General features: G+C 37.7%; 1 protein-coding gene across 1 annotated transcript in view; it reads left to right on the top strand.

The window, feature by feature from the left end:
- Positions 1-23841, top strand: part of LOC126194895 (centrosomal protein of 104 kDa) — a 461734-nt gene extending 437893 nt beyond the window's left edge. The window contains exons 16-17 of the mRNA XM_049933248.1: positions 17136-17270; positions 23663-23841. Of these exons, the coding sequence (XP_049789205.1) occupies positions 17136-17270; positions 23663-23706 (179 nt within the window). The 3' untranslated portion in view covers positions 23707-23841. The remainder of the gene's footprint in view (positions 1-17135; positions 17271-23662) is intronic.
- The last annotated feature ends 1965 nt before the right edge of the window (positions 23842-25806 follow it).

Below are 25806 nucleotides of genomic sequence, written 5' to 3'. Positions count from 1 at the left end.
TTCCCCCTACTTATACCTCCCGAGGAGATGACGAATGTAAAATTAGAGAGATTTGAGCGCGCACGGAGGCTTTCAGACAGTCATTCTTCCCGCGAACCATACGCGACTGGAACAGGAAAGGTAGGTAATGACAGTGGCACGTAAAGTGCCCTCCGCCACACACCGTTGGGTGGCTTGCGGAGTATAAATGTAGATGTAGATGTTCTCTATCTGTCTGAACATACTTCTCCAAAACTACAGAATGAATTTTCATGGGGCTTGAGCATTGTTTTGGGCACAATATAGGCTTTATTTCACCAAAATCAGACTGCAGAAAAAACAGAAATCATAACTGAAAGTTTTATCCATACTAATTTTATAAATGTGAAAGTAACTCTCCCGTTATACTTTCACGACCAATCCACTGAACTGATTTTGATGAAATTTGGTATGGAGAAAGATTGAAAACTGAGGAAGAACATAAGCTTCTTTATAAAGTGTGTAATACAAGATACTTATTGATTTGAAGAATATTATATGAATTAGAGAAAACTATTTACTCTTCAAGAGCTATTTACACTCCTACTTTGATCTCTATCACGTCTGCAAAATGCTTTTTTTGCTACATAAAATGATTCAAAGGACTGAATGCAATGTTCAGTGTGTTCAACCCATACTTCCACAATGTTTATTTCATAATGTACATGTTGTATAATGTATAGCTACTTCAATAGCACAATGCATAAATGTGTGCTCCTGCCTATGACCGTCTGTACACACTGCTTGGCAGTGGCACTGTACATGTCGATGCGTCGTGTTGCGACAGCTTGGGAGGAGGGAGAGTGGGGTGCACATTATGAGCTATGCTTACCCAACAGTAGATATGTGAGGTACCTGATGTTTTTGTGATAATATTTACTATAAAAGTGACATATTAGTGGTTTCTATGTTCACCTCTGCCTTTCTTGTGTTGTGACTCGATATTTGTGAGTGTTTTGTATCGAGCAACTTAACCTCTTGCCTGTGTTTACATTCCGCGCTGACCAGTTGCAGCTGTAGCGGCGCATTGAAAGCTAAGTACTAATTAGTTGTTTGTGTATAGTGGTTTATTTAGGAACTTTAGTAGTCTTCAACTGGTGTTCTTGGTGTTTTCTGGTGAAATAACTTCAGAAGAACCTTTTGGGAACTGTTTTCAGCTTCGTTACTGTGTCATTAGACGTTTGATTCTCTTTCTGTATTAGTCTTTTGTTATATTCACATTTGTTGTTTATTAATACTGTTAATAATAGTAGTTACTTCCCTTGTAGAGTAAGTTTGTGATTATTGTAGTCAGATTTTTAACATCTTCTTATTGTAGTAGCAGAACTTAGAAAAAGTAAAATTTTACCATGAGTGAGAAGTGTGGGCTTTGCCGTAGGTTCGTGAGTAGTGGATTGCGGTGTGAGACATGTTCGAAGTATTTTCACTGGGGGGAATGCAGTGGGGAAGCCAGTGGGCATTCTGGTGAGATCCTCTCCTGGAACTGCAGGTTATGTAGCAAGAGTAAGTTGATAGAGGAGCAGGAGCGTAAGATCTGTGCCCTTCAGGTGCAGTTGAAAAACGCACAGGAGGAGCTAGATAGGATGAGGAGGGAGAAGGGGGTTGGGGAATGGGAGCTGGCTGTTGGCAAGAGATCTGCTAGGAGAAGAAGATTTTCAGATAGTTTTACTATTGGTGTTTACAATAGATATGACCAACTGTCAGAGTCTAGTGGAGAGGAATCGCTAGTAGCTGTTGATGTAGGAAGTATGCAGCAGACCTCAGTAGTTACGGTGGCTAGAACAGTTGCAAAGTTGAAGAGGAAGAAGAAGGTTCTGCTGTTAGGTAGTTCTCATGGCAGAGGTGTAGGCCAGCAGTTGCAGGAAGTGCTGGGGAGTGAGTACCAGGTCACCAGCATTGTGAAGCCTAATGCAGGATTGGCTCAGGTGACCGTTAACATAGGGGGGTTATGTAGGGAATTTACTAAAGATGATCAGGTAGTGATTGTGGGTGGGGCTGGTAATAGTATTGATAGGGATGGGGAGTATAACATAGATGGTGACCTGGAAAAGATAGCCACTCAGACTGGCAACACGAATGTGCATTTCGTGGAACTGTTTCAGCGTCACGATCGGCCTCATCTTAATACAGCCATCAGGCGTAATAACATGAGACTTGAGGGTGTGCTGATGACAGAAAGCATGGGTCACATTTCAGTGGTGTCGGTGGAGTCTATCAGCAGGACGAGTTCCACTAGACATGGCCTGCACCTCAACAGGTATGGGAAGGGGAGGTTGGCAAAGCTTATAGGTGACAGCATAGGTGGGGTTGGTGGGATCACTCATGGGAAAATTCCTGCAATAGCGGGTGTTAGAGCTGCACCTTTTTTAGATTGAAGTCAGCTGATAGGTATTCCTGCTTAAGGGAAGTCTCTCTAACAAAGGAACCACTTTTGACAAAGCTTAGGTATCCGAGTAATGAGGGAATTAGTATATTTCATCAAAATATACAAGGTATTAGAGATAAAGTTAGTGAACTGCTTATAGATGTTGACTCTGAAATTATTGGTATATCTGAACACTTCTTAAATAAGGAGATAATTCAGAGGCTTCCTTTACCAGGATACAGGTTGGCTGGCAGCTTTTCGAGGAGCTCTTTGCGGTGTGGGGGATTAGCCATGTATGTGAAAAACAGCATCCCATTTGAGTCAACTGATGTTTCAAAGTACTGCACTGAAAAGGTGTTTGAATGTTGTGCAGGTGTGGTTAAATTTAACGGAGCTAAACTTCTAACTGTTGTTATTTATAGATCCCCAGACTCCGATTTCACAACATTTTTGCTAAAGCTAGAGGAGGTTCTTGGTTCACTTTATAGGAAATACAAAAAGTTAGTTATATGTGGTGACTTCAATATTAATTGTATAAGTGATTGTGCAAGGAAGAGGATGCTGGTAGACCTCTTTAATTCATATAATCTTATGCAAACCGTATTCTTTCCAACGAGAGTGCAAGGGAACAGTAGAACAACCATAGACAACATTTTTGTTCATTCCTCATTACTAGAAGGCATTCTGTTAGCAAAAAGGTGAATGGCCTTTCAGATCATGATGCACAAATTTCAACTCTAAAAGGTTTTTGTGCTGCAACACGTGTTAAATATAGTCATCAGCTGTTTAGGAAAGCTGATCCAGTTGCTGTAGAGACCTTTGTAAACCTTATCAAGGAACAAGAGTGGCTAGATATTTACAGCGCTGATACAGTATACGATAAATATAATGCTTTTCTCAAGACTTTTCTCATGCTCTTTGAAAGTTGCTTTCCGTTAGAATGTTCAAAACAGGGTACTAGCACAAACAGGCAGCCTGGGTGGCTGACTAGAGCAATAAGAATATCTTGTAGAACAAAGTGGCAATTATATCAAAACGTTAGAAACAGTCAAAATCTAAATGCAGCAGCCCATTACAAACAGTATTGTAAGGTGCTTAAAAATGTTATTAGGAAGGCAAAAAGTATGTGGTATGCAGATAGAATAGCTAAGTCTCAGGATAAAATTAAAACCATATGGTCAGTCGTAAAGGAAGTGGCTGGTCTGCAGAGACAGGTCGAGGCTATAGAATCAGTGCGTAGTGGGAATGTCCGTATTACTGATAAGTCGCATATATGTACACTATTTAATAATCACTTTCTGAATGTAGCAGGTGAACTAAATAGAAATCTAGTCCCAACAGGGAATCATATAGCGCTCGTAGAAAAAAGTGTTTCGAGACTGTTACCTGAAATGCTCCTCCATGATACTGACAAGAGGGAGATTGAGTTAATAATTAAATCACTAAAGACCAAGAACTCTCATGGACATGACGGGGTATCTAGCAGAATACTGAAGTATTGTTCTATGTATGTTAGCCCAGTACTTAGCCATATCTGTAACTTTTCCTTTAGGAGTGGTTGGTTTCCTGACCGATTAAAGTACTCGGTAGTGAAGCCACTTTATAAAAAGGGAGACATTGATAATTTTGACAATTTTAGACCTATTTCTATGCCATCGGTGTTTGCTAAAGTTATCGAGAAGGTTGTATATACAAGGTTACTGGAGCATTTGAATTCACATAATTTGCTGTCAAATGTTCAGTTTGGTTTTAGAAATGGTTTAACAACTGAAAATGCTATATTATCTTTTCTCTGTGAGGTTTTGGATGGATTAAATAAAAGGTTGCGAACGCTAGGTGTTTTCTTTGATTTAACGAAGGCTTTTGACTGTGTTGACCACAAAATATTACTGCAGAAGTTGATAGTGAAGGATCTTGTGTGTAATATTGAAACAGTAACAAATAATGTAGTTCATGAAATAAGTTTGTGGCTTGTGGAAAATAATTTCATGCTAAATCACGGTAAGACTCAGTTTTTACAGTTTCTAACTCACAATTCAACAAGAACCAATATTTTGATCAGACAGAATGGGCATATTATAAGCGAGACAGAACAGTTCAAGTTCCTAGGCGTTCAGATAGATAGTAAGCTGTTGTGGATAGCCCATGTCCAGGATCTTGTTCAGAAACTAAATGCTGCTTTATTTACCATTAGAACAGTATCTGAAATAAGTGACACTTCAACACGATAAGTAGTCTACTTCGCATATTTTCATACGCTTATGTCGTATGGTATTATTTTTTGGGGTAGTTCTGATTCAAAGAGGGTATTTTTGGCTCAAAAACGGGCTGTTCGAGCTATATATGGTGTAAGTTCGAGAACCTCTTCTCGTCCCCTATTCAATAGTCTGGGAATTGTGACATTGCCCTCACAGTATATATTTTCTTTAATGTCGTTTGTTGTTAGCAATATTAGCCTATTCCCAATAGTTAGCAGCTTTCACTCAGTTAATACTAGGCAGAAATCAAATCTGCATGTGGAATGCATTTCCTTGACTCTTGTGCAGAAAGGAGTGCAGTATTCTGCTGCATCCATTTTCAATAAGCTACCACAAGAACTCAAAAGTCTTAGCAGTAGCCCAAACTCTTTTTAAGTCCAAACTGAAGAGTTTCCTCATGGCTCACTCCTTTTATTCTGTCGAGGAGCTCCTGGAAGAGCTAAAAAATTAAGCAAATTCCAGTGTTACATTGTTGATTTTCTTTATTTAAACTTACGACTTGTCACCTGAATATGTTTTTTTATATTTCATTTTATCTGTTTCTAATATCGTGTTATAATTTCATGTATTGATTCGTTCCATGACCATGGAGACTTCTCCTTAATTTGGTCCCACGGAACAATAAATAAATAAAATAAATTGCACGTACAGTACTGTACTTACTCACCATCACTCCTCATAACCAAACTTCCGATATACGAGCACAGCCATGGGTAACAACTAGTATATAATAAATAAATAATAGGGTGGGCACTGTAATTCCCTAAGGCAATGTACCTATCCTGATTAACATTTTTTTTTTTAATTTTCAACTCTTTAGCACAAATTGATGGCATTGTTTCACAGGTCTCCTCAACTCCCCACATTACCCAAGCCATTTAGGGCAGAATTTGAAGCAAAAGCACTCCAGTTTGTAATCTAACAATAATTGCCCGTTTGTGGTGTTATGTAGTGTGTCCCCAAGAGGAATACATATTACATATTTTCCTTATGTATTTCAATTTATGTTTCAATCAAAATACATATGGCAAAAAGCCATATGTTTTTGCATTGCAGAGCATCTCATTTAATGGAGATTAGGGATTCTGGATCAGTACAGACATAGGAAGACAGCTGATAACAGAGCATCAAACATCCTTTTCATATTCCAGTGTATATGTGACAATCAGGAAGTCTTTCTCAGTGGAGACATGACTATATACTGAGCTATCTGTGCAATGTATTCCAGAGGCAGACATGAAAACCAGCGTGTCTCAAATGGCACAACATTAGTCTACCTAACAGTATAAACAAAATGTTCACATATAACTATCAGCTGTATCTTTCAGTAAGTACAGACAGTAATGGAATGAGAGAGGATGGAAAATGAAGATCTATTCCGATTATAATGCATGCTAAAGAAACAATGTGGCACAGCACATCACAAAAGTGAAGGATCTTCAATTTAATGCACTAAAAATGTAGAGTAGTAGTACCAATGACCCCCCCCCCCCCCACAAACCATTGATATTGCCATGGTAGTGAGGCTTACATGCCTTGGTGGTATAGATTGGCGTACTATAGATGCAACCACATGAGAGGGATCTCTGTGGAGGGGCTAAGCTATGGTTCCAGAAAGGGGGCAGCAGCCTTTCCAGTAGTTGCAGGGTTAACAGTCTAGCTGACTGATTGATCTGGCCATGTAATATTACCTGGCATGACCTTGACCTTGCTGTTTTCATACTGGAGCACGGCTAAAGGCAAGGGGAAATTACTGCCCCGGCAGAGACTACTCCAGATGATGACGTCATCAGAGAAAACAAATCTGATGTTCTACAGTTTAGAGGATGGAATATTAAATCCCTTACTCAGGTAGTTTAGCAAATATGAAAAGGTAAAGGGTAGGTTGAAAGTAGATATAGTGGTAATTCGTGAAGTACGGGAGCTGCGGTGTCAGCCACCATCTGGTTGGCTGCACTTTAAAACATGTGTGCTGCCAGTCAAGCCACCTTGTTTCCTACAGCTGCCATCATGACATAGGGTGCTACCACAAATGCTTAAGCTGCTGCGAATGATATGCAAGCATCCCCTCTACAAAGCTCCAGCAGAACATGTACTTAAGTTCAAACATTGATGCACAGAGCCCATTTTGTTGTTAGCCATTTCATAGTGGTAGGACTTGTCATCCGCAGAATAGTCATTCTATTGAAGTCTGCCTGAATTGTAAACCTTTGCATCTGTAGGTATTTCAACATTCAAATCTACTGTTAGTAACTGATGCTGGAACTACAGTAAACAAAGTTATGTATTACTTTTCCTGTTTGACATTAGCCCTAGATTAAATTAATATCTGAATTCTCTGCCCATGAACCACATCTGTTCTTCACTCCTGTATCCACTACAGAAACATAAAGCCTGCAAAGAAAGTTACAACAGGGGTAATAACAGGACTTCTGGTAATGTGAGCACAGGTTTATCAACACAAAGTCAAACAGAGGTAACACAGGAGTAATGAAAAAGAAAAAAGAAATGTGGGTAATGACAAGCAGCGCAGTGAACAGATTATCATAGCCACCACAGCCCACCACAATATCACAAATATAGACGCCAAGTACTTCCACACATGACGAAGAGGCTGAAGAATGTGTTATGAGATAAAAAATTATTCAGGACCTTAAGGAAGGCAAAAATTTAATTGTGATGGGTGACAAGGGTTTTCATATTAGGGAAGGGAATGAAGAAAAATAGTAGGAGAGAGGAATAAAACAAGAAGCCACCTAATAGAATTTTACACAAAGCACAATTTAATGATTGATAATACTTGGATTAAACATAATAACAAAATTTGTATACATCAAAGAGACCTAGAGACATTGGAAGGTTTCAGATGAATGACATGAGGCTGTGCTGAAAAGCATTGAATTGAAATTTTTAATGTGAAAACTCTTTACGTTTCTAAAATAAATAAAATGTTAATAATGTTCTCTATCTTTATTCTCTGTGTTTACACATTTGCAGCCTTTTCTCACTGGAGGGCTCTGAATTGTAGTGTGTAACATGGCAGCGTATAATGTAATTATGTCTCTCCATGAGAAACAGTGTGCTGTAATTGAGTTTCGAATTTGAAGAGTTTGTTCACACATGGAGCACCCTCTCCTTCACCATGTCAATGCCGGACAACACAAGCACTGCAACATAAGCAAAAAATCCGATGCCTTGTGTCCACTGTCATTTATTATCCTCCATACAGTCCCAACTGGGCCCCATCTGATTTTCATCTGTTTCCAAAACTTAAAGAACACGTTCAAGGACTTCACATAGTGATGAAGCAGTGCAAGCAGAGGTGAGGTTGTGGTTCCAACAACAAGGTCAAATATTCTACAGTGACAGTATCAACAAACTGGTGTCTCATAGGTGAAACGTTTTCATTGCCAGGGTGACATTCTTGAGAAATAGATATGTAGACATGAAAAGTATAGATGTAGACTGTTAATAAAATTTGCTTTATTTAAAATGCTTATAAGATTTTTCATATAAAAATTTTGGAGGCATTACTTTTCAGAACACCTTCATATAATATTAAGATAGATACTTAAGAAATTAGATATTAAACTGCAAAATACTTCCAGGAGCAGATGTGGGTGTCAACAATAATTAATTGATTAGTGAATGTGTACTAAAGCTGAAGAAATTGCAAAAAGATAGGGAATGAAAGAGCGTGGTCTGGATAAGATCAGAGATTGGTGAGAGTTTCAGTGGGAGCAATAGATAACAACTTATTGAAATAGATGAAAGAAAGACAACAAAGATTATGGCTAGCTTATTTGAGACATGAAATAGAAAAGACAACAGAGAAACAAGGTAAATGGACAAAGTGCAGAGAATCACACATGAGATATTATTAAGTGTAACCAATGAAAGGAGACATACAAAAATACATCAAATGAGCAGGCACAAGGAATAAAGATGTCTAAAATTGGGACAGAGAGAAAGTTCAAATGGAAATGCAGAAATGGGCAGCAGAGAAATACAAAGCTCTAAAAGCATGCATGACTGTAGGAAAGTTAGATTCCATATATATTTGGAGAAGTGAGAAGCATCTGTATGAACATCAAGAACTCACTTGGCAAGCTAGTGCTAAGCAAAGAAGGGAAAGCATAAAAAGACTTAACTCAAAACAAGGCACCGGATGTAAACAAAATTTGCTCAGAATTATTGAACCAACCATGACAAAAGTGTTTCACCTGATATATCAAACAATGGAAAATCCAGGATGGAATGTAACAATATTATGAAAAGGAAAGCTGCTACTCACCATATATGGAGATGCTGGGCCACAGATCGGCACAACAAAAAGACTGTCACAAAATAAATTTCCGGCCAACAAGGCCTTCATCAAAAATACACACACAAAACACACACACACACACACAAATGCACTCACAACACACATGACTGCAGTCTCTGGCATGTGGAAGTCACACTGCAAGCAGCAGCAGCAGTGCATGAGGGGAGTGGTAACTGGGTGGGGGTAAGGAGGAAGCTGGGGCAGGGAGGGGGAGAGGTGGAAGGGGTGGTAGTGGAAAAGGAGACAAGTAAAAAGACTGGGTGCATTGGTAAAATGAGGGCTGTATAATGCTGGAATGGGAACAGGCAGGGGGCTGGATGGGTGAGGACAATGACTGACGAAGGTAGAGGCCAAGAGGGTTACGGGAACGTAGGATATATTGCAACGAGGGTTCCCAGCCGCGCAATTCAGAATAGCTGGTGCTGGTGGAAAGGATCAATATGGCACAGGCTGTGAAGCAGTCATTGAAATGAAGGATGTTGTGTTGGGCAACGTGCTCAGCAATAGGGTGGTCCACTTGTTTACAGCCACATTTTGTTGGTGGCCTTTCATGTGGACAGACAACTTGTTGGTTGTCATGCTCACATAGCATGCAGCCTTTGTTAGTCATTGTCCTCACCCATTCAGGCCCTTGCCTGTTCCCATTCCAGCACAACACAGCCCTCATTCTATCGATGCACCCAGTCTTTTTACTTCTCTCCTTTTCTGCTACCCCATCTCCCACCTGCCCCTCCCCTGCCCACCGTCTAACCTCCGGACTACACCTAGCTGCCCTGCTATCCCTCCCCCTCCCTGCCCCAGCCTCTCCTTACCCCCACCCAATTGCCAGTCCCATCATGCACTGCTGCTGCTGCTCGCAGTGTGGATTCAGCTGCCAGAGACTGCTGTCATGGGTGTGTGTGTGTGTGTGTGTGTGTGTGTGTGTGTGTGTGTGTGTGTGTGTGTGTGTGTGAGCGAGAGATCTGTTATTGACAAAGGCCTCATTGGCCGAAAGCTTATTTTGTGACAGTCTTTTGGTTGTCTCTATCTGCGACTCAGCATCTCCACTATATGGTGAGTAGCAACTTTCTGTTTCATAATATTGATCCACTTGATATATGGGATACATGAGAAGGATGAAAAATCCCCAGATTCAAAAAGACCCTACTCTCCATAATAATCACTATACCAAAGAAGGTGGATGCTAACAGACAGGATTATCACCAAACCATCAGTTTAATAAATTATGGCTGCAAAATATTAACAATAATTAACTAAAAAAAAAAAATTGGGAAACTGGTAGAAGCTGACCTGGGAGAGATCACTTTCAGTTCTGGAGAAATGTAGGAACACAAAAGGTAATACTGATATAACAACTCATCTTAGAAAATATATCGAAGAGAGATAGACCTACCTTTAAATCATTTGTTAATGTAGGAAAAGCTTTTGGCACTGTTGACTGGAATAAATTATTTGAATTCTGAAATTGTTGTAGATAAAATACAGAGAGCAGCTGGCCCAAAACCACACTGCAGTTATAAGAACTGAAGGACACAGAAGGGAGGCAGTAGTTCAGAAGGGAGTGAGATGGGATTTCATGGCCTGCCTCGTGTTGTTCAATTTGTACACAGGGAAAGCGGTGCATGAAACATAAGGGAAATTTGGAAAAAGCAATTAAAGTTACAGGAGAAGAAAAAAACTTTTAGGTTTGTCATTGACATTGTGACTCTGTTAGAGGTGGCTAATGACTTGGAAGATCAGATAAACAGAAATGACAATCTCTTGAAAACAAGTTATATTACACAATACAATATTGCAGGGCCTATGTTATTCCAAATTATGAAGCAATATTCCTTTGGACATTCATGGGGATAAATACGATATTGTGTGCATGCATGTCCAAAGGGACATTGGCTCATAATTCGGAATAACACAGGCACTGTAATATTGTATGTATCCACCAACACTGGGCAAGCAACTTTCAAGTAAAATTTCTCACCTGTACAGGAATATACAAAATGGGTATATGAGTACAGTTAGTAGACACAAGGTGGATGACATATATGGTGGTTTGGGTCTGGCCCTGGGTCATGCTTGGGCAGCCTAATGGTAAGGCAATAAGCGGGAAAGCCGGGTTGAAGTCCCAGTCCAGCACAAGTTTCCATTGTTGTCATTCCATTATACAGCTAATAGTTGTCCATATTCACAACTGTGAATACATTTCATGCAAAATTATACAAGGCTGATGCAATGTAGCCAAATTACAGCTGGTGATGCTGATGTTATTTGATTATGAAATGAGACACTAAAAGTAGTGAATGAGTTTTGATATTTGGCAGAAAAATAACTGATGATGACAAAAGTAAAGAGGATATATAATGCAGACTGATAGTAGCAAGAAAAACTTTTTGTGAAAAGAAAAGAACAGATACTTGTTAACAACGAACCACCTGGACAGCCGTGCATTTGAAAGCGCCACTTCTGAAGTGGGGAGATGCGACAGACCCCAGTCAAATCTGTCCAACAGATCCAATGATAGAGATCAGTGTACCAGTCACTCTGGATGTGGGTTTTAGATGTTTTCCTACATAGACAGCTGGCATACACATATTGCGTCTCAGAGGGTGGGGGTCGTAATGGTAGCCAGCAACTCCTTAATCTAACCATGTCAAATCCATCAATAGCCATGCAGGCCCTGTGCCAAAGCTGAACAAAGGCACAAAAAAAGAAGAAGATATTTTTTAACATAGAATACAAATTTAAGTGTTAGGAAGTCTCTTCTGAAAATATATGTTTGAGATGCAGTCTTACATGAAACATGTACTATAAACAGGACAGACAAGAAGAGAATAGAAGCTTTTGAAATGTAGAGCTATGGAATAATGGTGAAGATTAGGTAGGTAGACTGGCTAACTAACAAAGAGATACTAAACTGAACTGAGGAGAAAAGAGTTTTGTGCCACATTTGACTCAAAGAAGGAGTAGGTTGATGGGGCACGTCCTGGGACACCAAGGAATAGTTTATTTGGAATAGTATGGGAGTGTTAGGGATAAAAATGATAGAGGGTGACCAATGCTTAGTCATAGCAGGTTCATGTGTCTGTAGATTCCAGTTGTTATGCAGAGATGATGCGACTTGGATGGAAGTGTGGAAAGCTGCATCAAACCAGTCTTTGGACTGAAGACCACAAATATCACTATTATTCATGTAATAAATCTTGTACTCCGACAGAAAAATGGATTTCATTAACTAAGATGACAACATGAATATTTTGGGTCAAGATCATTTATTTTATTTATTTACTTAGATCCCATTAATTCAATACAGTGAGACATTCGCATGGATGTACAACATGTCAGGTTATTACAAATTATACAAAAGGAACACATAAAAAACCCTCTTGCAAGAGGAGATATAGGTATAAGACAATAAGACAAAAGAGACATTAATGGGTGTAGACAAAATTAAAATTGGATTGTTTTGAGAATCAGCCTTATGCAAACACAATTTATTTATTTATTACCCAGACATGTTTCGACACCTGTGTGTCATCTTCTGTGGGTCAATCTTCTTTTTTTATTTCTTAAAATTATATCGCTAAATGATGTGCATAATTACACACCGGTTTTTGAGCTCTTTCTTGACATTTTTTTGACAGCATGTGTTATAACACCTGAAAATGGAGTCAGATGTGTCTGCTCAGATCACGTTTCACCACATTTTGTGTAAGTGCATTTGAAGTGAATTAGTGAGCAGAAACTGTGTGAAAAACTGTGTAGAAACAGTGTACTGAATAGACATTGATTGAGACACCAACCAGACACATATCTGGATGGGAAAAAAAATAAAAAAAATAAAAAAATAAAAAAATTTAATTTGCAGATGACGTGCTCTCAAAAAAATGACAAAAAAGAGCACAAAAACCAGTGTATAATAATGCAGATGATTTAGTGATGTAATTTTAAGAAATAAAAAAAATTGAACCACAGAAGATGACACATAGGTGTTGAAACATGTCTGGGTAAATACAAAAATAAACAAATTGTAGTTGCATAAGGCTATTTCTCAAAACAACCACATTTTAAAACACAAAACAGAAGAACATCAAGAGGAGCTTCAAACCTTAGTAAAATGAGACAAAATTAAACTTAAAAAGGTTAAAATAAAGCTACATAAGATATATAGTAAAGTTAGCAATGATTCCAACTATCGTAATGCATTAGAGTACATCAGATTTAATTAAAAGAAAAAATCAATTAGCGTTAACACAACTGAAATATTCTTCAACCAAATAAAAATAATTATCTGTTAGATACTGTTTGAGGTGTTGTTTCAATTTGGGAAGCTCATGGACAAGTGATTTCAGTGATGGTGGGAGAACACTGAACACCTTGCAGCTCATGTAATGGACTCCTTTTTGTACAGTACTAAGGTTTTTTTAATTCATACTGGAGGTCCATCTTCCTCCTGGTATTGTGGGTATGGTATGACTCATTGGTTTTGTATAGTTGCTCATTTTTACCAATGAAACATAACAGGGAGTAGATATAGTGACATGCAGTTGTCAGTATCCCTAATTTTCTAAAAATGTTTCTACTAGAACATCTAGGCTGGATTACACTCATTACCCTAATAACTCTCTTTTGGGCAATGAATATTTTTTTGGAAAGTGGCTGATTACCCCAGAAAACTATGTCATACATCAATAGTGCATGGAAGTAACTAAAATAAGAAGTTTTTGTGGTGTCTTGGTCACAGACAATGAAAATCATATGAATACCGAATGTTGCTGAACTGAGTTTTTTGAGAAGTTGAAAAATATAATCACACCATTTTAGATTGCTGTCAGTGTGTACAACCAGAAACTTGAATGACTCAACTTGCAGTAACCCACTACCATTACAGTTAATACTTAATTGACCCCCACTTCATTACTTACTTGGAAATGAGCAAACCGGGTCTTGTTGACATTTAGTGATAACCCTTTATTTTCAAACCAGTTAACTACTTCATTAAAGATAATATTGTCTGATTCCTCAGGATTGTGATTGGGAGTTTTGTTGATGAGGATAGAGGTGCCATCAGTGAAAAGAGTAAAATAAGTTTTAAAGTTAGTACACAAGGTTATTAATAAAGATGAATAAGAGCAGGGAGCCGAGTACTGAGCCCTGAGGAACACCACAGCCATCAGAGTCCCACCTAGATGTCACAGGGTGCCCCTCAGTCATTCAACATGACCTGCTTTCTCCCAGTTAGGTAGGATTTAATTCTTGAGCTGATCCACTTATACCATAATATTCAGCCTTTGCTAAGAGGATTTCATGGTTAACACTACCAAAGGCCCTAGAAAGGTCACAGAAGATACCCAGAGGAGATAATTAATTATTAAAAGACTCTAAGATTTGATGGGTGAAGCAGAAAATAGCTTGCTCTATTGATACACCCTGTCGAAATACAAACTGGCTACTGTTTAATACCTTATAATAAATGAGTCTTTTTTTAACCAATTTCTCAAGAATTTAAGACAAGGTTGTTAAAAGGGAAATAGGCTGATAGTTGGTAATGTCAGTTTTATCTCCTTTTTTAAAGAGAAGTTTCACAATAGGATACTTTAGTTCCTCATGATCACCCCATGCTGGATGGATTCATTGAATACATGGCACAGCACCCTGCTTATTGGCTTATAGTATTCCTTCAGTAATCTTGAAGATTACTGCAAATGGAACTCTTGCTTTTCATCTCTCTAATTATATTCTCAGTTTCATGTACTGTGGCAGGAGACAGTTTAATCTGCTTGGTTTTTTATTAATAGCTTTTTGAAGGGATAATATGGCTTCATTAACAGAATATGTTTTTTCAGTTTGGGCTACTGATGCCAAAAAGTGATTGTTAAAAACATTGGTAATTATTTCAACATTATCATTTGTTTTAGTTTCTAGGGTGTTTTCTGCAGCAAGGATTTTACCTGTTTCCCTTTATATTACATCCTGTATGGTTTAAGTTTTATTATTAGAGACATCAATTTTTGATTTTATAGAAATACTTAGAACTTTTTTAAGGATAGAGCAGTATAGTTTGTAATGTTTTTAGTTTTCCATAACTGGATTTGAATAAGGCATACAGATTACATTTCCTTCTGCAGGAGGTTTTGATGGCCAAAGTTAACCAGCTTTCATTAGAACAGGTTTCATGTTTGAATTTAGTAGTCCTTTTAAGAATAGGCAGATAAATTCATTTAGAAAAGCATTATACTTGTCATTAACAATGTCAAAGAGCTCAGACTGGTCTCAATCAACTTCTTGTAGGAAATTACAGAAGGTATTGATAGATTGTGTGCTAATTACTCTGAAAGTTTTACTGCAGGAATTGTTCTTACTAAGAGGGCTAACACCTTCAACTGAAAGTAGCTGACCATCATGGTCTGAGAGCCCCTTTAATATGTGTTTTACAGTTGTGTTTAGATTTCTGCTTCTGTCTAAGAAGATGTCAATTTGACTCATGGAATTAGCTATGACTCCAGTAGGAAAATCAACCAGTGTCGTTAAATTAAGAGAGCTAATTAAAAGTGATAATTCAGTTCTTCCCATGTTATCAGTACAAAAATCAACATTAAATCACATAAAATTATAATATCTTTTGTTTTTGCACAAAAAATGAGTTAACAGAGATTCTAACTGTTTAGGAAAATACTGATTTTGGCTTAGGAGTTCTGCAAAATGAGAGGACAGTAATTTCAGAAAAACCAGTACAGATTACAACTCCACAGACTTCAAAATGTTGATCAATACAGTATTTACTCAAGTCTAAATATTGATAAGCTATTTTGTTCTTAACATAAATTGCCCTATTTTGTTCTTAACATAAATTGCCACTCCACCTTTATCCAAAGAATGTCCACAATAAAGAGCTGCTAGGTTATAGTTATTCAGTTGCAGTGTGTCAGAACCAAGTTTCATAAAGTGTTCACTAAAACAGATTTCATCAGCATTATTAATAAAGTCCTTGCCTCATGAAGCTATCTGTTTGTAGGAAATCAACAGACAGAAACTGAGTCTTTCGAGACAGTTTGCAAATATTTTCAAACTGTTTATTAGACTCAGTTATTTCTTTGTTTATGCATGATTCATATATAAGGCCATATCTATGAGGAATTCCCATGATGATCATTGCTTTACTGTCATTATAATCAAGTATCATCTTCAAGTTTTGGACAGCACTCGATAATTCGTTTTCGTAAATGTCGTTGGCTCCCCCCGATATTACCGTGCATTCACTTATATTTGTTGGAGAGCCATCTTGTATGTTTTTTCCAATTTCATACATTGGTGCTCCTGATTTCACAAAACTGCAAACATTGACATCATGATCTTCACATAACATTTTTGCTAACCCACGACCATGACTATCTGAGTGTATGTTTACATTAAGGGATTTCTTCCCTATCTTTCTCAATGTATTACAGATATGTTTTATTTGACAACACACTACTAAAATATACCATCACACTCAAGGGATCTCTGTTATCCCAAAAGTGATATGGGAAAAAAATTAACATTTCTATTTAAAGTTTTTGTTATGGACTCATTTCTCAATGAACAATATTTTAGGAACCTTGTAATATTTTCTTTTCCCCAAAATGTTAGGAAAAGATAAAGTCAAGATTGAAATTAGAGATGTTTCTAATGAGAGTAATGTGTCATTATTGTTCCACATTTTTGATTGTCCACTCTTATAACTAAGTTTTATTTTATGCTTGTTGTTATGTTTGCATAATGTTGATTAGTTCTTTGGCACTGAAAAGCTTCATGTCTTACTTCTTATAAAGAGTTTACATGATGAATCCAAATTTTTTTCATTGTTTCTGACCTTGTTTTAGACAATCACTCTGATTTTTTAAAATTATTTCAAATAGTGATGCCTTGAAACTCAATTATGGTAGTAATATACAAACTCAAGAATTAATCATAATTCCTATACTCTCTCTCTCTCTCTGCCCCCCCCTTCCCCCACCCCATCCATCTCTGATGCACATGGTCCAACAATAGGACTGATGACCATAGATGTTAAGTCCCATAGTGCTCAGAGCCATTTGAACCATCCAACAATAAAACTAATGGCTCTAAAGAATTAGAAACACACAGCTGTTCTACCAGCTTCAAAGCTAAATGACTGATATATTTCTTGCAGCTGTGGAACCTCTAAGCACTGCCAACCACTGTCCATTATGTCACAGCAACATTCCACCATGGGAGGATGGTTGGCGACAGCATTTGATGAACCTGCCCTGTCCAAACCACCCCAGGAAGAAGCACATTAAAAATCGTACGTAATCACATCTGGTTCAAAAAATGAAGTACTTCACTAATAATAATATACCGATAATATTATTTGGTATGTATTTACAAAACTTTAAATCTCTGCAAAATAATTTTGCCACAATTTCAGTTACTGTGAAATTTTCTTATGTCATCTAATTATATCAGAGAATTCATTTCAAATTCATTGGAACTGTGAACAAAGTTTTGTTTGCATGTTTGTTGTACTTTCTAGTGCTTCCTCTACTTTTGTTACAAAATTTTTTTATGTAATTAAAAAATTAACCCAATTTGGATGAGATGGTGGAGACACTTTAAAATGCAGACACCATCAGGTTTTATCATAAAAGCAGTATATGTAAGTAATTATGATGATCAAGAAATAAAGTTAGGCTAATTTGTCAATAGGACAAAAAATCGTTGATGTGACAGGCAATTTGGTTTTCAATAACTTTTTAAATTTTTAATATTAACAAACATTTGATGATAAAACAATGGGAAAGGATCATCAATGATTGAAAGCCATGAATTTGTGATAGTGTAAAATCATATAGCATACTTTCCTACACAGTTGAAAGATATACAAACAAATCACATTAACACCCATTTTACATATGAATGGATCTCAAGTTGCCGTAGATTATGACAATATTACACATCTTTAGATGTTAGAATCTGTTATAAGATTGTCAAAACAATTATCTAAAACCCAGTTGAGCAGAGCAGGTTTGAGAAACAGAGAGAGAGAGAGGTACACTGATAATGAAAACTGCTACATCGTGCCAGGCAATACTGCTGCAGAATGTGTAATGTATTGGTTGGTGCCCAGATGTGATGGAACTGCACAATATCCTAAATTTTAGCAAAGCTGTTGAGACTTTAACCCTTATGAGGCAAACTGAGGAGCTACTTGATTGAAAAGTAGCGACTCCTGTCTCGTAAACTGACATACGGTTGGGAAAGTGATGTGTTGCCACGCGCCCCTCCATATCTGCATCCAGTGATGCCTGTAGGCTGAGGATGACATGGTGGCTGGTCAAATTGAAGGAAGAATGAGAAGCTGATGGAGTGACTGATGTACGTAATATCATGAAAAAAATTCTGTGTGGAAAGACATTAACATTTGACAGCAGTGTTTATTTGCATAAAAGTAAGGTTGTACGTACCAGATCCTTTAAGAAGTATTAAATGTCAATATTTTACGCACACAACTTTATAATGTAAAGGCTGGGCATCATGCAGTAGCTGTAGAAAATATATGTTGCTTCAGTATCCAACTACACACTCATGTTAACTTATGAGGTCATCAGAAAAAATTTCTTAACTCAATGATGTATCTTGAGTTATTGCACGTTATATGTTTGGTTAAACCTAAGACCATAAGTACAATATGAAAAAAAAAAAAAAAATCGATGATAGACAGTGTTTCCCGTGTACCGTGGAACTGCTACTTACTGAATTGAGGGTTAGTACTTTCTCCCACTGATACCTTCAGTAGTGGTAGAGCCACTCAGTCTGAGATCAGCTGTCCTATCTACTTGGAGGGGATGCTCAGGGAAATTAAAATGACCAAGTAGGCACCTTACAGTGAAGTGAAAAACGTGAATGAGATGCCTACCTTTACGTCATTTGGGGTTAAAATAAAAAAGCTGCCACAAAAAGTTCAGATGTTGACACATACTAAGACCAGTAATAAAAGAGAATCAACATGCACCTGTAACTGCACTGACAGAGGCACAGCAATAACTATAAAGCAGGCTACCTCCTCCAAGTAACTAGTGAAACCCACATTTATGAATAATGCACAATGCACAGAGAATAGAAAAGATAAACCAACTAGTATATGCAAAATAGTTTAATTCCCACCTTCATTGACAAAAGATAAACAGGGAACAAAAAATAGAAAACATAAAAGACTAGAGTCCAAAGACATCAGAATACTCAACACTAGTTTATCTGACAATTCTGAAGAAACTTGTGCATATGCTATTGTCTATGGAAACTGTTTGGTGGAACTGCTGCGTCCCTCATCCAATACACCATTCTTTTTAGGTTTCCTAACATGGAAGAAGGGTAAGGGGAAAGACAAAGCTCCCATATTGCAGTGGAATATTAAATGGATTCATGACACATGTCGAGACTGAAATTCCTAGCACAGGGAAGACTAGTGTACTCAGAAACTCAGTTTAAACTCACTGATGACCCTGCCCTAAGAGGCTTTACTGTCCACTGCAAGAACGACCTTACTAGGGAAAGAGCCAAAAGAGGGGCAGTTGTGTTCATAACACATACCACTCCTCTGTTGTACACTTGGCTACACAACTTCAAGCAGTTGCTGTTGAAATTCATGTGGGTGAAAAAATCAGAGTGTTCTCTCTGTACATCCTATCACCAGATGAATTAGATATGGGGATCTCAAAAATAATACAGCTCTGTGACCATTTCTCCTACTGGGAGACCTTACATGCAAACAGTGTGTAAAAGAGCCCATAAACTACTTCCCCAAGGGAACAATTTTTAGACAGGAATTGTGTATTCTAAACACTGGCAACCACACGTTTCAGCCCCACTACTGGGTCAACATCAGCTCTGTTCTGCTCTCCAGCCCTCACAGATTCCATTCAGTGAAATGTTGCTGTTACCTTCTGTCCAGAGATCATTTCCTACACTATATCAATCTATCATACAGAGCAACCACTGAAAGAATGCCACCAAGATGCGTGAACAGCCATATTCCCACATGCATGTCCTTGTATACAGGGTGGTCCATTGATCGTGACCGGGCCAAATATCTCACGAAATAAGCGTCAAATGAAAAAACTACAAAGAACGAAACTTGTCTAGCTTGAAAGGGGAAACCAGATGGCACTATGGTTGGCCTGCTAGATGGCGTTGCCATAGGTCAAACATATCTCAACTGCATTTTTTAAAAATAGGAACCCCCATTTTTTATTACATATTCGTGTAGTACGTAAAGAAATATGAATGTTTTACTTGGACCACTTTTTTCGCTTTGTGATAGATGGCGCTGTAATAGTCACAAACATATGGCTCACAATGTTAAACGAACAGTTGGTAACAGGTAGTAGGTTTTTTAAATTAAAATACAGAACGTAGGTACGTTTGAACATTTTATTTCAGTTGTTCCATTGTGATACATGTACCTTTGTGAACTTATCATTTCTGAGAACGCATGCTGTTACAGCGTGATTACCTGTAAATACCACATTAATGCAATAAATGCTCAAAATTATGTCCGTCAACCTCAATGCATTTGGCAATACGTGTAACGACATTCCTCTCAACAGTGAATGGTTTGCCTTCCGTAATGTTCGCACATGCATTGACAATGCGCTGACGCATGTTGTCAGGCGTTGTCGGTGGATCAAAATAGCAAATATCCTTCAACTTTCCTCACAGAAAGAAATCCGGGGACGTCAGATCCTGTGAACGTGTGGGCCATTATATGGTGCTTCGACGACCAATCCACCTGTCATGAAATATGCTATTCAATACCGCTTCAACTGCATGCGAGTTATGTGCCCGACTTCCATCATGTTGGAAGTACATCGCCATTCTGTCATGCAGTGAAACATCTTGTAGTAACATCGGTAGAACATTATGTAGGAAATCAGCATACATTTAACCATTTAGATTGCCATCAATAAAATGGGGGCAAATTATCCTTCCTCCCATAATGCCACACCATACACTAACCTGCCAAGGTCGCTGATGTTCCACTTGTCGCAGTCATTGTGGATTTTCCATTGCCCAATAGCGCATATTATGCCGGTTTACATTACCGCTGTTGGTGAATGACGCTTCGTTGCTAAATAGAACGCATGCAAAAAATCTGTCATCGTCCCGTAATTTCTCTTGTGCCCAGTGGCAGAACTATACACGACGTTCAAAGTCATCGCCATGCAATTCATGGTGCATAGAAATATGGTATGGGTGCAATCGATGTTGATGTAGCATTCTCAACACCGACTTTTTTGAGATTCCCGATTCTCACACAATTTGTCTGCTACTGATATGCGTATTAGACATGACAGCAGCTAAAACACCTACTTGGGCATCATCATTTGTTGCAGGTCGTGGTTGATGTTTCACATGTGGCTGAACACTTCCTGTTTCCTTAAATAACGTAACTATCCAGCGAACGGTCCGGACACTTGAAGGATGTCGTCCAGGATACCAAGCAGCATACATAGCACACACCCGTTGGGCATTTTGATCACAATAGCCATATATGAACACAATATCGACCTTTTCCGCAATTGGTAAATGGTCCATTTTAACATGGGTAATGTATCATGAAGCAAATATCGTCCGCACTGGTGGAACGTTACGTGATACCAGGTACTTATATATTTGCGACTATTACAGCATCATCTATCACATAGCGAAAAAAGTGGTCCAACTAAAACATTCATATTTCTTTATGTAATACACGAAATTGTAATAAAAAATGGGAGTTCCTATTTAAAAAAAAAACAGTTGATATCCGATTGACCTATGGCAGCGCCATCTAGTGGGCCAACCATAGCACTATCTGGTTTTCCCCTTCAAGCTAGACGAGTTTCATTCTTTGTAGTTTTTTTGTATGATGCTTATTTTGTGAGATATTTGGCCCGGTCACTATCAATGGACCACCCTGTACAGCAGGATGACATTTGTATCTCTTCCTGTTGAAGGAGGGGATGTGTTTCCTTTAATTTTATATCTCTTATGGAATCAACGTGTAGATCTGCTGCAACCTTTAAATGGAAGTTTGAAATTAGATACACCCACTTCTAAAACAGAGTTCTTCACACGAATCTACAACGGCCTCATTGCTCACACTTAATTAGTTAAAAAGTCATTCCATTGATGGGTGAGCAATGGTATAGTATGCAGGTGCCTATGGGATGGATTTTTTTATGTATAGGGTGCATCATGAGGAGTTGTTGCCTGATGTTGAGTACTGGTCCACCTTCAGCATAGACGCTTGGAATAGGGCAGTTCTCATAGGTCCATGTTCCATACTAATTCCTCCACCACGTCTAGTATTTTTAGATATACTGTGTACCCATATTCAAGCCTGAATAGTATGAAGACTTCGTGAAACTCCAGCAGACAAGTCTGATCTATTTCTCATGAGCTGTGACTAACAACATTTAAAATATTTAGTGCTTTTAGGCCCAATTCTTTCATGTACGTAATGTGTGGCCAACAGGTAAAATTAAGAATAGTGTCCACCATCTTCAGTTCAGCAAAATTAAAAATAGAACATGGTTGGTTGGACAGGATTACATATAGACTCCCCAGGTGAAAAATTAAAACCTTTCTTCTCTGCCTGTTCTTCTAAACATGTTTCAACTGAAGGTTGGTTGGCTATAATACTCGAAAAAGAAAAAGGGGGTTAGATTCTGTGGACAACAAAGTAATTAGAGATGAAGCTCAAGCTTGGATTATTGAAGGATGGGAAAGGAAATTGGCCATGTCCTTTACAAAGGAGCTATCTAACAATAAACCTTAAGTGATTTATGGAAACCAAATAAAACCAAGTTTGGATGCCCAGATGAGGATTTGAACCATGACCACCACCTTTTAAGCAATTGCAGTGCTTTACCAATGCACCAAATCACCCAGTGCAAGGCTGGAGAGGAACAAATGATACAGGCATCATCCACAAACAACAAACATGGGACAAGATCTCTTACTGTCAAAGTTACCTTATTAACAGTTTTAGGGGACACAGTCACACTTGATAACTTCTGTGATGGACACTGCTCTCTTGTTCAAAACAGTCACAGAGAATGTCACCAATTTGCTGTTTAAAATAACATGGAGAGAAGAAGTACCATATAAAAATAGAAAGATGTCCTTGGAAGCTATGTTAGAGGAGCTGTACAAGAACGTTAGCCTCCCAGTAATATCACAGGCCTTCTCGATGTGGACTGCACGTATAGATCACAAAGACATGAAAAGAGCATCATAAATAATAAATGAGGGGAAGACTTTTTAAAAAAGGGGGGGGGGGGAGGAGGCAGGATAGGAAGCACTCCATGGAGATGGAATCAACAAAACTGCAAAATCAGAACACTGGTTCTAGAATAAAGAGATGTTTGTTCGTTCTATATACTATTTCCATCTTAAAGTCACACTTTTCTTTAGTTGAACACAGTCAGCTGTAACCGGTACCTAATTTTATCATTTTTTTATTTCGGCAAAAATATACATAATATAAATCTGCCATGGGTAAAATAGTCATTTAATTTTTTGTATCATAATTAATATAAAAAATAAGTCACTTTGTCTTTGAAACTTCACTGTTATTTCATACACTTGGTGAATATTCATTCATCTCTTGATTATGATTTTCAGTCTGCAAACTGATTAATAATTCATTTTCAGGTTCCAAATCTCCACCAGAGGACAAACACAACAGTAACCAATAATCTTCGTCACTGTCATATATACTCCAACTACAAAATAGAGAATGTGGGAAGTGGGTACCCTTCAGTTTTATAATTGTCTTCAATATTCATATTATACATCGCAACAAATGTAAACCTTGGACTTGCTTTTTAAGACTCAATGTACATATTAAAAATATTTTTTTTCTTTTTTTAAAAAAAATTGAGAGCAATTGTCATTGTCTCCAAAGATCCTACAATTTACCTTAGCACATAGTGACAAGACTGGAAGCCACAACATGAATTTTGAGATGGTTTTACAAGGTGCTCTTATATTATACATATCTAAAAACTGTTGTAATAAAATTGTCAATAATAATTTATTTAGATATATCCTGAACATGTAGTACAGACCGCAATTGACTGGATGCATTACGTTTCACATTTACTGGTCTACTTTCAATGGCTAAGAAGTTCAACTGCACTGGTGATAACCTAACAAACAGCAATGATACAAGGAAGGCAACAGAGGTAAGAAGGCATCTGATAGACTCTGGGTACTTTCCACCAAACCAATAAATCAGTTTTAAGAATTCCTTAAATGACTGTAATTGCAATAATGTGTTTATTTTAGCTCTTTTTGTGAACTTCATTAAGGGCCATCCATATGACTTTTGCAATTTTAATTGACTTAAAATGAATGGATACCACAAAATAACTCCAACATTACAACATTTCAATATTGTGCTGCAATTACACTAGTGAAGTCAAGTTGTATGGCGTGTGACAGTACATACAAGATAATTCAAGAAACAAATGCATGAGGTTAACATTTACAACAAGAACAGTCAATGTCTATCAGGTGAAGATTACAAGACAGGAGAGTTGATTTCTCATAAGACTGCGAACTGAAAGAACTGGTCTACATGCAGCAATTCGAAATTATTTCCAGCATGGAAATGAAACCCTCATATGACAGACATCTGCATATTTTTGTTGCCGCAAAATGATTAGTTGGACAAGTAATTGATTAAATATAGTACCAGATGGAAACTAGTGAACGAATTCTGCAGTTTTTTATGGGTGATCAAACACTTCTCTGTGTAATGTTAAGAGAATAAGTGTTCTGCATAGAACTGTGAATGGGTAAATATCATCATGAATGACTCCAACACTTGCACGGAGTATTCCACACCCCCTTGCACTATTCATCATGGTCACTTGATGACTATAGATAAGTGTCCTAACCAAGAATTAAAAATTAAAATCAAACACTTCCATCAATAAAATACTTAATCTCCTTCCAGCTTGGAAGTGTAATCCAAACAATACACAGAACGCTTAAACACATCCACCAAATGACAACTGGAAGGGTGTGGAATCCAATGGAACACACAGCTGTAACAAATGCTTTCCAAGCAGGTGTCCTAATGAAGATTACTTTCAACTGTAACAGAAAAATTTGCCGTTTTATCCACATATTGATGTGACCACACACTTGTCAAAAATTTTACCAAACGTTATTTTAGCATCAACAGCCTAAAGTCATGTTATCAAGGACGTTCATATGATCTAGACTGTCTACAAAACAATATTTACTCTCTAGTTTTGAATGACTGATCCCACTCCCAAAGTAAGTGTCACAACTATAAATACAAACATATTGTGCTATGTCTGCAACTGACAGAGAGAAGATTCTTGCAATAATATCAACCACCAAGTTTTTAATGTTGTTGGTGGATGTGATAATATCATTAACAGTGAAAAAAAGGGAGAAATTACTTTTTTTTATCAAAGGTTGTACTATGTTGGGAATAAATTGGCAGACCTGACTGACTATGGGAATATAAACCATTGTTTTGATAACAAACCATTTCATAACATATCAAAATAAGGTGCAAACAGTATAGGAAGCAGAAAAACCTCAAAAAAATCATGTGTGTCCCAAACACACACACACACACACACACACACACACACACACACACACACACACACACACAAAAGCATCATTATTCAGCAGTAAAAGTGATCAAATTGTGTATTTTAAAGAACAATAAGAAACACTCAGCAAGATCTTATTCAGTATGTGCCTCTATAGCTCTGTTACAATAATTTTGTGACTGACAGATACTAATGGCA

This window comes from Schistocerca nitens, chromosome 7 (genome assembly GCF_023898315.1).
Source record: "Schistocerca nitens isolate TAMUIC-IGC-003100 chromosome 7, iqSchNite1.1, whole genome shotgun sequence".
Classification (NCBI taxonomy): domain Eukaryota; kingdom Metazoa; phylum Arthropoda; class Insecta; order Orthoptera; family Acrididae; genus Schistocerca; species Schistocerca nitens.
Note: the sequence above shows the minus strand (reverse complement) of the source record. Positions and strands in the feature narration are given on the sequence as shown.